Consider the following 17,867-nt stretch of genomic DNA (forward strand, 5'->3'; position numbering starts at 1 on the left):
GCTTGGGAAAGGAATTCAGAATGCCGCTCTGGATGGCAGAGTCAGCTTGTAGATGGAGCCAGGCATTGCGAGGCGGACTGGATCAAGCTTTGTGATGACCAGTGTAGAGGAGAAAGGAATCTGCTACTCAGATTCAAAGCATTGTTAGTCTATGGGTGTGCCCTACTTGTGGATGGGACTGTCTCGCGTCAGACTCAGCAGACATCAAAGAACTGATTGGCACACACCCCATGTTCTGAAAAGAGCAACAGTGCCATTGATTGACTAGATAAAAACCTTTTCAAAGAAGTGTGATTTTTAAGTTGACTATATTCCTTTTAAGTTTCTAGCTCAAATTACTACAGTAATCATTTAAATGTTAACTTAAATGTAAAACAAAGGTGTGCTTCCTTTTTAAGTCTGCAGAAAAGTAGTTCCAGTACCTCTGTGGCTGTTGACAGCTTTCCCAGCCTGCAGCAGACTAAAACTGGTTAGAGTCTTCTCAGTTTTAACTGCTATTAACCCTATGGGACAGTAGTAAAATTCACAAGAACTGTATCACTTTCACTCTACTGCACTTGAGAAACCGATCATCAGTAGAGGTAAATAATAGAGCTATTTATTGGTCAGGAGGACCCAAAACTTAAAGTAAGGGACAGAGTACATGAGTTGTAGAAATCCTGCCAACTCCAGTAACAGCAGCCAGAAGAATGTAAAGTGGTAGAGTAGTGACAACCTCATTTCCCCTCACCCATCCTTGGAGCAGTTTGAAGGCGCTTATATGGTGGTGAGAGGAAGCAGAGAATGCTCCTTTTCAGCAGCCAGAGAATTGTGATGCCTTCCCCCAAACAAAAAATCCCTATTTGTCAACATCTACTAGCTCTGCAGGATGAGAAAATTAAAAATATAGACCTAACTAGATCCAAGGATATCACCTTTGTAGGATTCCTATCATTCTGTGATGCTCATCTTTCCTTAGCCTTTATAACCTGATTGCCATCAAGGATGATTAGTATCTACTGTATTGGTGATTTTTTTAAGTGGGTAACAGTTAGCTGGGAAATAGATTGAAAATAAATTCATTTCACATTTGCCACTGAGAATTTATCAAGTGGTATTGTGACAATTTTTCAAAATATCTTGTTAATGAAGCTCATGAGATCATCATTAAAAAAGTCACTTGAGGCCAGACTAGACATGGAATTGTTGATTTCTGTAGAAATTGATGGATTATTCTTCTGTATAGTGATCCAGATATACTAGAGAGATCTTTTCCACCTCTAACGTATAAGAAACCTAAAGACATACCATATACCATTAACTTATACATTTCAGTGTAAAGAGAGAAAAAAAAAAAAACAGTAAGAGAACTCCTTTTCTATTCACCTTACCAAGCAATTACTTTTGACTCACCTGTGGTTTGTAGTGACTGAGAGTGGCACTTTGTTTGACCATGTCCTCACTATCAGAATACAAATTCTCTTTTCCCAATTTTGTACCATTGCCGTATAAGCAGAAATTCAGAGTCTTAATCACAGGTGGAGCCTATTTAAAAATAATTAAACATGAAAATCAATGACTAGCAATTTTAACTGGAAAGAGCATTTTAAGAAAAAATAGTATGTATTAATCAGAAAGCCAAAACTTGAAACAACATTAAAGATAACTTTTATTAGTTGAGTAAATAAGGTTCAAGAGAAGTGATAGTACTATACTACAATCCAGGACTTGAAAAATCTACTTTTTCAGCACAAATTGGAAACTCCCTGACAATTGCCATAACTTCCTGCAGAATTTAAGATTTCATTAAAGGAAAGGATACCTTCCAAATGCAAACAGAAGTTAGAAAGGCAGTACCACATTGGCTAAAGTCTTCAGACAGACATTTCTAGTGTCTCCCTTGTTTCTCAGAGGTTCTTCTCCAAGGTGCAGAAAAGTGAAAATTGACTAAATTTATCAGTTTTCACCTACATGGTGTCAATAAGTTCAGTGTCATTCATCAACAGCAAGTGCGTAAACTGAGGTCTAATTTCAAAAGGATGAACTGATTTTAGACTTGGAGGTATGTAATTAAATAGAGACAACTGTCTACTGAAGAACTTATATAAGAACAATATCTAAAAGCCTCCCACTAGTCAGTTTTTTCTAAAACATCAAACTTTGTAGTATCTAAAGGGCCACAAAAACAGTTTAGCATTAACAATATTCCAAGAAAAAAATTAAATCTGAGTCATATGCTAATCACAACATGGCTACCCCATCTCACAGCCAGTTTTGCACTTCAAACTGAAGAATCCCAAAAAACAAGATTTCCCAGAGTGACAATTTGGTTCTTGGAAAACGGGTGGAAAAAATTAGTATTGGCCATATGTACATTTTTAAAAGATAGAGTGTAAACTCTGCAACTATCAGAAATGGATTTCAGTGCAATTCATAGTTTGATTTATTATAGAAGTACTTGAACAGATAGCTCTGCATGTGCTGCCCAAACACTCCTGGGACTTCTCTTCGCTAAAGACTTAACAGGCTCAACCACAGAAAGTGACTATTAATTTGCCTCTATGCAGCCCCTTGCTTTAAGTTTGCATGCTTGCCATTTCTCCAGCTTCATCCATCTCCAGGATGATACAGTAGAACAATGAATAAAATTAATGAATAAAAATCTCTTGGGACAATGAAAATCTTAGGATTTGTCTTCACTGACAGATTTTTCTTTTTTAAAGCAGATTAACAAATGTGCAAGTTACCTAGGTATAACATCCTAAGTGAAGACAAGTCATTTGTGTAGTATTTATGCCAAGATAGCTAGGCACTCATTCAAGCTTTTAAGCTAGGTAAAGATAGAAAAGTTGATAAGTTTTAAAAGAACTTTCTTCTCTCCACACTTTTCTTACCATACAGATCTTTAAGAAAATAACACTTTTTATCATCAATTTTTTCTTTTCACTTATTTTTGGTTTGTCTACACTAGTGCTTTTGACAACAAAACTTTTGTTGCTCAAGGGTGTGAAAAAACACACCGCTGAATGACATGAGTTTTGCTGGCATAGGCACTAGTGTAGACAGTGCCACATCAGCAGGAAAGCTTTCCTGCCGACATAGTTACCACCCCTCATTTAGGTGATTTTATGATGCTGATGGGAGTCTCTCCTGCCAACATAACGCAGCTACATAAGTGCTTATGCTGACAAAACTTATGTTGCTCAGTGGGATATTTTTTCCACACCCCTGAGTAACAAAAGTTTTGCCAGCATAAGCGCTAGTGTAGACAAGCCCTTTGTTATATTTTAGGTTATTTTAGTTCATTTCAATTCCTCTGTTGATTGGTATTTTCGACATACCCAAAATAAAAAATTTATTGAAGCATTCTCTCCATCAGGCCTTGTCTACACTACAAAAATATGTTGACATAAAAGATACGTCAACTTTCAGTCATGTGGCTGAGGTCCACACTGCTCTCCTTCGGTCAGTGGAGTGCATCCTCATCAGGAGCACGTCCGCCAACCTAAGGGGCAATGTGCAGAGCTGAGAGACCCATCTCTCAGCTCCCTGCCGGGAGCCCAGAGGCTCCCGGGATCCCTGTGGGCTGCCCCCCCCAGCACTGCCTCATACCAGCCTGCAGCAGGGGCAGCCACGCAGGGACTTCTCCCCGGTCCAGCCGGGCTGCAGCAGCCTGCATCCCAGCTCGCAGCCGGGAGCCGGGCTCCAGCCACCCACATCCCACCTGGTCCCCGCTCAGAGATGGGAGCCAGCCGCCCGCATCCTGCCCGGTCCCGGCACGCAGCCGAGAAGCAGCGTCCTGCATCCCAACTTCCAGCCGGGAGCACAGAACCAGCCACCCTGGGCTTCCAAGGCAACCTCCAAGCAGCCTTCTTGTCAATTTCTCCGCTCCGCTTGACAAGAATGACAGCTCCTCCACCGCTATAAGGGGACACAGTGTCTACATTGACACTGCATGACCTTAGCTCTGTTGACAAAAGCCCTACACCTCTCATCGAGGTGGTTTTATTTTGTCGAAAAAACAGAGCAGTTTTGTCGGCTGGGGGTGTGTGTGTGACTGTAATGTGTACACCAGCACTGTTTTGTTGACAAATGCTGACTTTTGTCAATGAAACTCTCTAGTGTAGACCAGACCTCAAACTGCCTCCCAGAGTGGGCAGACAAGTTGCCCCACAACACCCTGTAAATGCAAACACAAAACCATGTAATGAATTGTGGAGCTAGCAATCTTGAGATACACTGCCAGATAGCTGTATTGCTTGTCATGGCCAGATACAGCACAATAAGTGTGGGTGCACTCTCACAGATTAGGCTAGCACTGGTTGACTAATCTGCGATTACTTACTCTGTGTTTAGCAGTGAACACAAGGCCTTACTGATGTTAAATAACGTGTACAGGATCAATATGGCTCAGCTATTAGCGCATTCCTCTCTGTATAGGAGTAGACTTACTGAAAAAAACAACAGTCCATCTAATATATCACTACATCTATCACACTGCATTATATGGGACATTTCACAGGAATACAAAAGAAACAATAATGCATCTGACCAGTTATGCAATTACAAAGTGGGAAGGGACAGGCATTTTATGGCAAACAGTTTATGCCCTAGAACAGGAAGCCACAGGGTGGCATTTGAAATCATTGGGTGATGTTCAAATCACTGCTGATGCCCCATGATGCTACATGTGTAGGTAGGTGTCCAAGTAAAAGTTAAAGCCTATGGCAGCCTTTTGAAAAGATTATGGAACCACTTGTGTGTCCTAGCCAATATTCCCTCTCTCAATAAAATGGATTTTCAATTACCCTGGCTGTCTGTGAGCTGTTGCTGAGCGCTTAATAGCTGATATGCATGCACACTGATTGCACTAGTAGTAAATAATTCACAGCAATTCAACTCACTGTTTGAACTGCATTTTGGGATATCTTAAGTATAGAAGGTACTTCCATTATAGCTTTGACAGAAGCAAATGCTTTAAAAGAAAAAACGACAGTTTGCATTTTGTTTAATTGACTGATTTTTAAAATTTCATGTTTCTCACCGAGCACCTTTAATCGCACCCCCTGAATTATTTTAATTTCTTTTTACAAAATGTTTTAATTAAGTGTTTTTCTTCTTCATCTGCTATTATTTAGAAGGATCTCTCCCATCCCCCTAAACACTTCTGGAACTAACCGGTTCTTCAGTAGCAACAACACTAAAGCAAAGTCTATTAATTTTTTTTAAAATCCTTGGATTTATAGTCATGCCAGAAAATGAAAGACAAACCTCCTTCTTTTGCCCCCTGCCCAACTACCTCTGCTCTCCAGTCGCATGGAGACAATAGGGGCCACCTCTTTCTTTCCTAAAGCTAAGTGTCTTTTCTGATCCCAATGGAAGGGTGGGGGAGTGTATGTCTCAGCTAGTACTAGGTACTCTACAGTCCCTTGACAAGGTATGAGAGTGACAAATTATCACACCAACATTGTTCATCCCCATCTGACCCCTGTACAGAAAAAATATTCACTAACTCCAAGACTTCTATTGCTTCCTCAATCTGTACAGGGACCTAGAGAGGGAAGAATCCATGAATACCTCACCCCAGGTTTTAAGTCACTGCCAAGTCCTATGCAGGGATCCAGGCAAGTACTCTCCAACCCCTGAGGCTCCAATTCAGTTTTGGTAATCTTAGACATCACCTGTAAATATAGTAGAAAATAATGTTTCTGTCTGGAAAATTTTATATCAAGTTGACAGTATCCTTTTAAGGATGCTAAATAATTTTCATCATACCAGTTTCCCCTACCTAAATGGTTCTCTTTTCGTTTGGCACAAAAACGACTCTTTTTTGGATGAAAGCAATCCATACTTTGGCTCAGTCAAAAGGTGAATGCTTTGGTGGAAATTCATTTTGCCATTTTTTAGTTACCTGAGACATGTACGTGTAGGAAGGGCAAGGATAAAAACATTATCTTGTTGCATGCCTTAAAAAACTCAACACCAAAACTTTGAAACCTCATGTTTAGCCAGTAAATAATCCTCACTGAGGAATGGGAGTTTGTTTAACAATGTAATTTTCAAATAGTCACTGTATTAACATTTGAAGATGCTTTGTTAAGGATACACACAGATATATGTTTTACTATGCACTTCTAGTCAGATGCAGTGTATATGTCGGCAGCATTACAGGGAAGTGTAAAAATTTCGCAAGTTCTGGGGCTCTGCAACTCAGAATACATGTAGGCCTACACAGAACAGGCAATTTGAAATAAATAACTTGAGGTGACATGAGAAAGGCTGCCAATCATCTTACCATGCTACCTCAAGTCCAGTAGTGAAGGCCAAGCTCTAGAACTCAGGTGACATGGAAAAGGCACTGAAAAGTCTGGGGGCCTCTCTTCCTCCTCATACTACCTACTTTGAATCTCCTTCACTCTGGAGGCCCATGTGCAATCTGGGTTGCAAAGCCACAGAGCATTAAAAATTTGAAAAAATTACTGCAAAATTCAATTTAAAAGAATCTTTTCTAAAAGGCTCTGACTCAAATTAGGTGTCTCTTGAAGAAATGTTTTATTTAAGGGAGATGAGGGGGTGGTGGAGAGGGGCAACTGTTTTACTGGATCTATTAATAGGCAAGCTATAAAACTCATAACATTCCTAAGTGGCCAAACCACTAATAAAGCATTTAATAATAGTCATTCATTACAGGTTCTACTGAGAGGTAATGAAGCTTGATACTAGTTAACTACATTTGCCTTCACCTTGGAATTCATAACTCTGTCACAATCCATTATCTTTTGGTAGTGCAGGGAAACTGAAGGAACTATTAAACACAAGTTTGGTAAAAGATCTCAACTCTGACTCACTAAAATGTCACCAAAACCATGTAAATATGCAATTCAATATTTTTCTAAATCACATATTCCAGATCATAAGATAACACTTTCACAAAAAAAATATTTTTAAAAGGGACACAGTACAGCACCAATGAGCCTGCCATTTAAAAGAAATGAAGTTCCAAGTGAAGTTACCAAATACTGTTTGAAAAGTTTTATTTTTTTAAAAAAAAGTGGGCACTATTTAATACCCATTAAAATTCCACACTGTGCACAAACAAAGAAAGTTTATATTTGTTATCCTTCAAAATGTATTCTCACTGTTAGAAAGACTAACAGATACTTATAAAAATATTCCTAACACATTAAGAAATTGACTGGCATTGAATGTCTCAAAAGGAGCTGACTGCAACATGTCAGTGTTTGTTATGTAACAGAACTATCCTCACCTGTGCCAAGATTTAAATGTACTAGGTAGCTCATTATTACATTCATATAAGGATTTGTTTCTTATTTACATTAGCCTACTGTGATTAGATTAAGAAATGCTTTCCTCACCCCATCTTTGTCAGCAATCTGTAAAATTCCTACAGCAAAGGAAAAAAGTCAAAAAAGTCTCAAAAATTGCAGATTCAGGTAAACATTGTGTCATGATATTTAACAAATAATGCAAGCCATAAAATATAGAAAATAGAGGAAAAATTATCTGGCTTGAAAGTTACTATACTGTTCAGATGTAGAGTCTGATTAGAGTGGAGGGGTGATAGTTTGTGATTTCTAGCTGTCCATCCTATTAATATATTTGTCCCTAGTAGAAGGCTCCTTCTGAGTCACCAGTAACACACACCTGTAGTTTTGAGTCTTGGACTTTTGTGTTGAGCGCTTATAATAGCAATTTCAGTGGTGATTTGTAACGATTGGGCACAGCCAGGCAACTATGTTACCATAGCTTCTTAGCATACCACCAATCTAGCTGCTCTAGAAAATATTAATCTGCAAAATGTGCTTTGTTAGATAGTATTTTTCCACTCACTACAACAGCAATATTAAGTCAGTCTCCAAACATCTCTCCTGACCTAGACAATGCACATATATCTGAATTCCAGGTGTGAGAATCAACTTCCACCAAAACAAACCTGCACAAACGTTACCACCAGCCGTTCCTCCCAGCAACACAAGCCACTGAGGAAGCAAAAGCCACAGATTTTAAAACATACTAACCGTATGCACTTAAGCACTGCAGCGCCAGCTGATCCCTGTGCCATGAAGCCTAGTGGCGTAGTCTGTACCCTGCTGAACCTGTGCTTTTGCTGCACCTCGTCCACCTCCCCCAAACACCGCTGCCATGGGACGTACACCGTACACACACTACACATCTCAGTTACTACTCGCGTATAGAAACTGTTGCCAAGCTATGGCCTACGTCTCTTCTCCACCCACTGAAGCAGTACAATAAACAAACAAGGGAAAGAGGCAGGCAAGAGTTGGGTCTGTGCGCAGCGAAAATAAACTAGTAGCATTAGCCATAAGCACTCACTCCACACGGCTTCCCCCAAACAGGAGTCGCTAATCTGCTCTAAGAGAAACACTGCGAACTGCCTGCACTTTGACACCACCCATCCCACACCCCTTTCAAACACACTCCCCCCTTTAAATGCATCCGCAGCAACCCGTCCTAATGAACAAGGATTTCAGCCTGCCAAAGGCCCTGCTACAGGAGTGAAAGAAACAGCGAGCTTACATTTTCGTTCTTCTTGCTTTACAACCATTCTCAGCCATGTCATGTGTGATGTCACTGGGGTACCAGTATGTGGGAGTACCATGGGAATTGTAGTCTTCTCCCTATTGTGTAATAGCTACAAAGTACAGGGCTCAAGATAATGTAATGCAAACGTGAGATCCCTGGAAACAGCCTCACTTGATTATAGGAACTGCCTGGAGGGAAAAAAAAGCCAAAGTCTAAACCGATAGGGACAGAAGCACTGCAAAACTTTAGAATTCCTTTTCCTCTATTTCCCACAGGGAAATGAAGCAATGTTAAGGGGATCACATGCTTCCAATAGTGATTTAAAATTGTCCTCAGAAAACATCACCTATTGGGAAAGCATTACTAGCTATGAGATTCAATTAGGATTTAATTATTTTAACTTTAAAGGAGTACAAGAGTTCTGATTATAAATTAGTCCCATATATTACTGGACTGTGGGGGCGTAATTCTCCATGAAGCAGTTCACTGACCAAAGTGTTAAGTTAGGGGTAAGTGTAATAGAAAAAATAAGAAAAAAAGACTATTTTCCCCACAAAGAAGTTGGTCCAATAAAAGATATTGCCTCACCCACCATGTGTCTCTGTTTTCCACACACAAAGTCATGGTTTATGTCACCCTGGCCAGCTCATTATTGGGTAAGATTTGCACAAGTTGTGTGTGTGTGGAGGGGGTGGGGTGGGGTGTTTTTTGAAGAAATTTGGCTCTATGTCCAGTCTAAAGGAATATGTTTTTTAATTATTTTAAAAATTTTGCTTAAAGTAACATTATTTCCTGCATATTTTACAATCCTTATATTTTTACCCATGGCATGAGCATGGTTTCACTTCTGACAATTTCCAGGACAAATAATACCTGAAGCCATGAATTCTCCCCTTTTGTTTTTAACTAAAGATATCACTGTTGCATTGCATTCCATAACAAAGCCATAATTCTTCTCCCACACCAAGCTTTTGTCATGATAAACCAAACAGTGTAAATAAAAAAAAAAAAGTGATGGGCCAGTAGAGTCCTGCTCCTCTCCCAAAACACCCCACTTTATCTCACTGGACTATCCCACAGCAGAAGACTAAAGAAAGAGAGAGAGGACTAAAGAAGCAACGTCAGCTAACTGAATTTCATTTAATAACTGTCAAGTGAAGGGACAGTGGAAAAGGTTAACAGGACCACACTAATTCTGAGGGAAGAAAAAATAATCAGGTTGCCAAAATAAATATAGTAACATTGTCAAACTCTCTGTTTCTGTGGTAGGTAACCCAACAAAACAAAGGCCTTTGTTTAGGTTGAGGCAAAATAGCCCTTAGAATTTCTCTTTCCTGGGATAAAAAGGTGTGTTAAAATATGATGGCTAACAAGTTTTAACTAACATTTTCTAAAACTCTGGAATAGACAAGGCAAGTTGTACTTTAACTCAACCAGTTGAACAGATGCTAAAGCCTAGAAGTAAAATGAAAGTTCTTTTCCCAGTGAGAAATAAAGCAAAGGTACTTATCACCTTCCAAAATCCAGCTAGCAAAGTAATAAGTAGATTCTTCCCTAGCTGACAACATTTATAGGCCAGGCAAGAAAATTAGAGAATCAACCTGTCCACACTCTGAAATAGTCATAAACTAGGGAGACTGAACTGCCATATGGGCTTTAAAAAAAGTCACTTCTTTCTCCTCTCTAGCTGTGTCCACACTTTTGTTCTGAAAACATTTACTACTATTGCTAACACTGGTGACAGCAGTAACAACCACCAGTAGTAGCAACGCTGGGAGCACCAATATAGAAAGGCCTCTATATGGCCACTACCATTTAAAGCACTACGTTGTCCAAACTTATCCTGTTTAGGCTTCCCAACACAGTGGTAAAAATGACAATGATAGCTGCTAGCACCTTCTGTGGGATTTTCAAAAGTGCCTAAAGGAACTGGGTGGCCAACTCCCAATGAAAGTCAATGAGAGTTGGAGATCTAATGCCTAAAGTGATTTTGAAAAGCTCAATTCATCAAGTCTATATTAGCACTTCCACCATTACTACCAGTAAAGCTGCAGCCAGCACTAGCAGTGGTGGGATTTTTTTTTCAGAAAGAAATCTGAAATAGACACCGCTTGTGTATTGGTTATAGGGGTGCAAGACCGAGATACACTAGACTGATACTGAAGGGAAAGGGGCAGAACCCTTCACTAAAAGCAAGTGATCCTGACTTCCAGTTAGTCCTGAGGATGGAATAGGCCCTCTTTTCCAAATATACCTTTTCCATGTATAGGTCTGTTACTCCAACTCCAGACATGCCTTGGCCTGCACTGCAACAGCAAGGTAATGACCTGGTCTGACGCAGAGTACATCTACACAGCATATGAGGGTATGATTGTAACATGGGTAGACATACCTGTGCTAGCTTTAACCTAGGTAGTGTGGATAACAATAGTAGTTAAGACATGGCAGCATGAGCTATCCACACAAGTAAAAGCCTGCCATGGACCCTAACTATGTACTCAGGCTTCTAGCCCACACTGAAGCCTGTGCTGCTGTGTCTTTACGACTATTACCTGTGCTAGACAGATTAAAGTTACCGTAGATATGTGTACCCATGCACATAGAGAGTAAGTGGGAATTAGCTCCCACTTTTAGATTGATTTACATCTCAGCTAGCAGAGAGCCCATGGCATAGTGACTGAGTGAACTGCTAATGTAAGCAGAGTTTGGCTGCACAGTAAGGACAGGTAAGATCAAGTGCCTTTATTATTTAGCATCTTTATTTTATTCAGTTTATATTTTATTCATTTCCATTATTTTACTAGTTTTCTAGTGAGAGCTTTCAAATAAAACTCTCAATTTCAACTTCTTAAATTTGAACTTTGAAGGCTTAACAGTGTAAATGCCTTAAAACTCTTATTTGCTGAGAGCTTAACATGCTACTAGCTAAGCATTTAAAATTTTAGTTTAAAATCTAAGGTTTTCCCTGATCTAAAACCTAACTTGATCAGAGAGGCTCAAGTGGTGACTCATAGCCGCCTTGGAGGTACTAGGCACTACAGCAGCTGAGTACTCACTTGTTAGTGATACTCTGATCCTGGGGGTAGTTGGTAGAGGCCAGGACACAAACATGTAAGAGGTGGGAGGGGTGTGTGTACCATCACTGGTATAAATTTAGAGGCCTTTTGCAAGAGCCCTTTCTCAACCAGAGACGGAAGAGAGCACAGGGATTAAGTGAGCTACTAAAATAAGGAAAATTTGGATGAAGTCAGAGTTTGGCTGTGGGATTATAACAATTGGAAATGCACTTAGTCCCCAAGAAATGTAATTCATGAGTGGGCGGACAATACACCTACCAACACCAGCAGCAAGGTGGAGGCTACCCAGTTTATTGCATTAAGTGTAACAAGTAGGCCACCTACCCACGAGGCAGGTAATCATATGTGTGCATGCAGTGCAAGCAACTCACGGCACTCAGAGACAGAGTGCGGGCTCTTGAGGCCAGAGTGGCTGAACTGGATGAGCAAAAGGAGACAGAGAGGTATATAGACAAGACCTTCAGGGACATAGTAGAGTGGTTCCACCTCCTATTTGACAGTCACTGTTCTATTATGGCAGATGAAAGTCTTGGGGCAGGAGAACACAAAGCTGAAGCAGAGGGAAACAATCCCATAGTTGGGACCCACCTTCCAGATGATGTCATGATATCCTCTCACACTGACATCACTTCAGGGGTGGGAACTCCAGTTATCAGAAAGAGACAGGCAACCGTAATGAGGGACACTATCATTAGAAATATAGATTGAAATAATAGAAATGTAGGACTAGAAGGGACCTCAAAAGATCATCTAGTCCAGTGGTACTCAATCTTTCCAGACTACTATATCCCTTTCAGGAGTATGATTTGTCTTGCGTACCCCAAGTTTCACCTCACTTAAACTACTTGCTTACACAAATCAGACATAAAAATACAAGTGTCACAGCAAACTATTACTGAAAAATGGCTTACTTTTTCATTTTTATCATAAATCAATTGGAATATAAATACTGTATTTACATTTCAGTGTATAGAATGTAGAGGGGTATATATAAACAAGTCATTGTCTGTATAAAATTTTAGTTTGCACTGACTTTGCTAGTGCTTTTTTATATAGCCTGTTGTAAAAACTACACAAATATCTAGATGAGTTGATGTACCCCCAGGGTACGTGTACCCCTGGTTGAGAACCACTGATCTAGTCTAGTCCCCTGCACTAAGGCAGGACTAAGTATTATCTAGACCACCTCAACAGGTGTTCATATAAACTGTTCTTAAAAACCTCCAGTGACAGAGATTCCACAATCTCCCTAGGTAATTTGTTCCAGTGCAGTTAGAAAGATTTCCCTAATGTCTAACCTAAATCTCCTTTGCTGCAGTTTAAGCCCATTACTTCTTGTCCTGTCCTCAGTTGTTAAAAACAATTTATCACCTTCCTCTTTATAACAAACCTTTTTGTACTTGAAGACTACTATTATGCCCCCCCCCCCTCTCCCCCGCTCCGTCTTCTCTTCTTCAGTCTAAACAAAACCAATTTTTTTCAGTCTTTTCTCATAGGTCATGTTTTTTAGACCTTTCATCATTTCTGTTGCTCTCCTCAGGACTTTTTCCAATTTGCCCACATCTTTCCTGAAGTGTGGTGTTCAGAACTGGACACAGTAGTCCATTTGGGGCCTTGTCACTCCTGAGTGAAAGAATTGCTTCTCATGTCTTGCTTACAATAGTCTTGCTAGTACATCCCAGAATGCTTTTTTTGCAACAGTACTATATTGTTGACTCAGTCTGTGATCCACTATAACCCCCGGATCCGTTTCTGCAATATTCCTTCCTAGGCAGTCATTTCCCATCTTGTATTTGACCAATTTAATATTCCTTCCGAAGTGTAGTACTTTGCATTTGTCCTTATTTAATTTCATCCTATTTATTTCAGGTCATTTCTCCAGTTTGTCAAGATCATTTTGAATTCTTATCCTGATTCTAATCATAGTTGGGTTTCTGATGACTGGGAGAACTACATGAAGAATTACCTGCCGGATGCAAAGATATCAGATCTCATGAGACATCTAAATAGCTTTGTAAGTAGTGCTGGGGAGAATCTGGCGGCCATGGTGCACGTAAGTACCAACAACACAGGGAAAGGTAGGAGGAGAGATCCTGGAAGCCAAATTTAGGCTGCTAGGTAAGAAATTAAAGTCCAGGACTTCCATGAAGCATTTCAGAGAATGCTACCAGTTCCATGTGCAGGGCAGTAAGACAGGCAGAATTGCAAGGTCTAAATGCATTGATGAGATGATGTTATAAGGAGGAGAGATTTAGGTTTATTAGGAACTTGGGGAGCCTTTTGGGGAAGGAGTAGCCTATATGGGATGGATGGGCTCCACCTTAACCAAAATGGAACCACACTGCTGACATGTAAAACTGAAAAGGTTGCTGAGGATTTTTTAAACTAAGGATTGTGGGAAAGCTGAAAGGTGAGGAGCAGCACAGTTTGGGTGGAGATATCCCTTAGGGATGAATATATTAAAGGGCAAACTCTATAGCCTAGTTTAGAAGATAGGAAAGAACAGGTAAAGTGCTGGTAGGAGCTAGTGAGGAACACAAACATAAAAGTCCCACTTAAAAACAATGCAAGCAACTAAATATTGAAAAAATGTAGAAGTGCTTATATACAAATGCTAGAAGTCTAAATACTGAGATAGGTGAACATTGATATAATAGGCAAGATAGGACACTGATATAATAGGCAATCTGGAAACTAAGTGGAATGAGAATAATCAATGGGACACAGTAATATCAGGGGACAAAACATACAGGAATAGAGTAGGTACCACTGGTGGGGCAGTAGCACTGTTAAAAATAAGCATAGAGTCAAATAAGATAAAAATCTTAAATAACTCAAACTGTACCACAGAATCTCTATGGATAGAAATTCCATACTTTAATAATAAGAATGTAGCAGTAGGAATTTACTACTGACCACCTGACCAAGATGGTGACAGTTACTGCGAAATGCTAAGGGAGGATAGAGAGGCACCAGAAAACACAATATTGGATTATTTCAGCTATCCTCATATTGACTAGGTAAATGTCACATCGGGCGTGATGCAGAGATAAAACTCCTAGACACCGTAAGTGACTGCTTCTTAGTCCCTGAATCCACAAGGAGAGAGGCAATTCTTGATTTAGTCCTCAGTGGAGCACAGGATCTGGTCCATTAGGTAACTATAGCTGAACCGCTTGATAATAGCAACCATAATTAAATGTAGCAGCCTTGTAGGGGAGAAAGCACCAAAAGACACCCTACCACAGTAACATTTAACTTTAGAAAGGGGAATGCTAAATCAAGAAGGAGGATGCTAGTTAGACTGAAATTAAAAAGAGCATTCAGAAGAGTAAAATGCCTGCAAGCAGTATGGAGACTACTTAAAAACACAATAATGAATGCTCAGATTAAATGTATACCCCAAATCAAAAAAAGACAGTAGGAGGACCAAAAGAATTCCCCGATGGCTAAACAGAAGTATAACATAGGTCAGTGGTTCTCAACCTTTCCAGACTACTGTACCATTTTCAGGAGTCTGATTTGTCTTGTGTACCCAACGTTTAACTTCACTTAAAAATGACTTGTTTACAAAATTAGACATAAAAATACAAAAAAGTGTCATACTGAGACACACAAGTGTCACTGGTACTAAAAAATGACTTGTTTTCTCAATTTGTCTGTATGAAATTTTAAGTTTGCACTGACTTTGCTAGCACTTTTTATGTAGCCTGTTGTAAAACAAAGCAAATATCTAGATGAGTTGATGTACCTCCTGGAAAACCTCTGTGTATCCTTGGTTGAGAACCACTGATGTAGCTCAATAGAAGCAAAAAGGCATTCTTTAAAATGTGGAAGTCAAATCCTAATGGGGAAAATAGGAAGGAAGGTTCACTAACTCTGGCAAGTAGAACGTGAGTATAATAAGGCAGGCCATGAAAACATTTGAGAAGCAACTTACTAAAAATGCAAAAAAATAACAGTAAAATTATTTCAAGTACATCAGAAGCATGAAGCCTGACAAGCAAGCAATCAGGCCAATAGGCGACAAAAAATGTTAAAGGAGCACTAAAGGAAGACAAGACCACCCTAGAGAAGCTAAATGAATTATCTGCATCCGTCTTCATAGCAGAGGATGTGGGGGAGATACCCTTGTTCAGTGAGTCTTTTTAGGTGAAAAATCTGAAATACTATCCCAAATTGTTATCAACAGAAGAGGTTTTCCAACAAATTGATAAACTTAACAGTAATAAGTCACCAAGTCCAGATGGTACTCATCCAAGAATTCTGGAGGAACTCAAATGTGAAATTGCAGAACTACTAACTGTAGTATGTAATCTATCACTGAAATCAGTCTCTGTACCAGATGACTAGAAGGTAGCTAATATAACACCAATTTTTAAAAATGACTTCAGAGGAGATCCTGGCAATTACAGGCCAGTGAGCCTAAGTTCAGTACTGAACAAACTGGTAGAAACTATAGTAAAGAACAGAATCATCAGACACCTAGATAAACACAATTTATTGGGGAAGAGTCAACACAGCTTTTGTACAGGGAAGTCATTCCTCCCAATCTATTAGAATTATTTGAAGGAGTCAACAAGCACGGGAATAAGGGTGATCCAATTTATATAATGTATTTGGATTTTCAGAAAACCTTTGATAAGGTCCCTCACCAAAGGCTCTTAGGAAATTAAGTAGTCTTTGGATGAGAGGGAAGGCCCTCTCATGGATCAGTACCTGATTGAAAGACAGGAAACAAAGGATAGGAATAAAGGATCAATTTTCATAGTGCAGAGAGGTGAACAGTAGGGTCCCCCAAAGATCTGTGGGACCAGTGCTGTACAACATATTCATTAATGATCTCGAAAAGGGGAGGGGGGAATGGTGAAGTGGCAATATAAATAAATAAATAAATAAACAAACAATTAAAAATTATCAAGATAGTTAAGTACAAAGCAGACTGTGAAGAGGTGGTGGCTTGAGTGTATTGAGTGTTTCCTCCCAAAACTGGGTGACAACAACATGGCAGATGAAATTCAATGTTGATAAATGCAAAGAAATGCACATCAGAAAAAATAATTCCAACTATACATATATAAAGAGGATTCTAAATTAGCTGTTTTCGCCCAAGAGAGAGCTCTTGGAGTTATGTGGATAGTTCTCTAAAAACATATACCCAGTGTACAGCAGTGGTCAAAAAGGCAACAATGTTAGAAACTACTAGAACAGGGCAGAAAATATCTTAATACCACTGTATAAATCCATGATGTGCCTACACCTTGAATACTGTCCAGTTCTGGTTGCCCCATCTCAAAAAAATATATAATGGAACTGGAAAAGGTTCAGAGAAGGGCAACAGACATGATGACGGGTACATGGAACGGCTTCCCTAACAGGAGAGACTAAAAAGACAGACTGTTCAGCTTAGAAGAGATAACTAAGGGAGGATATGACAGAGGTCTATAAAATCATGAATGGTATGGAGAAAGTGGATAGAGATGTGTAATTTACCCTTTCCCACAATACAAAAACCAGGGGTCACTCAATTAAATTAATACGCAGCAGCTTTAATACAAACAAGGAGGAGTACTTTTTCACACAACCAACCCGTGGAATTCATTGCCATATGATGTTGTGATGGCCAAAAGTACAACTGGGTTAAACAAAGAACTGGATAAATTCATGGAAGATAGGTCCATCAATGACTATTAGCCAAGATGGTCAGGGACACAACCTATTGCTCAGGGTGACCCTAAACCTCTGACTACCAGAAGCCAAGAGTGGAAACCATGTGTAGATTGCTCCATAATTACCCTGTTCTGTATGCTCCCGCTGAAGTCTGGTATAAACCAATGTCAAAGACAGGATACTGGACAAGATGGACCATGGTGTGACCCAGTATGGCATCTCTTATATTAGAAGCTGAAGGAGTTGGTTGACTTTTCACAATTGCACACCAGACCAAACACTCTACTATATATGGAAACTTGATACTAAGTTAGCATGTTATCTTCTATGTATGGTTTGCAGTCCAGGAAGCTACAGACTATTTCTGCTCTTAATGACACTCTTTGGCAGCATCTGCACTAGCAAGTGTATGCCCATTTTTCAGCAATAGTTCCTCTACACCAATGTAAACACTACTGTAGATAAAACTTGAGTGTTTCCAGCACTGTGCCCTAAATCCATGCTCTGACCAGGAATTCATAGATTTTAAGGCCAGACAGATAATTGTCTGTGATAATCTAATCTGTGATTAGATAA

General features: G+C 39.6%; 1 protein-coding gene across 1 annotated transcript in view; it reads right to left on the reverse strand.

Annotated features, from left to right (window-relative positions):
• LOC137141563 (meiosis-specific coiled-coil domain-containing protein MEIOC-like) overlaps positions 1-17,867 on the reverse strand; it is a 62,236-nt gene that overhangs the window by 40,540 nt on the left and 3,829 nt on the right. The window contains exon 2 of the mRNA XM_067530499.1: positions 1,393-1,524. Coding sequence (XP_067386600.1) covers positions 1,393-1,524 — 132 coding nt within the window. The remainder of the gene's footprint in view (positions 1-1,392; positions 1,525-17,867) is intronic.

Source organism: Emydura macquarii, unplaced genomic scaffold, assembly GCF_026122565.2.
Source record: "Emydura macquarii macquarii isolate MOO-44397 ecotype Brisbane River unplaced genomic scaffold, CSIRO-AGI_Emac_v2 contig_3080, whole genome shotgun sequence".
Lineage (NCBI taxonomy): Eukaryota > Metazoa > Chordata > Testudines > Chelidae > Emydura > Emydura macquarii.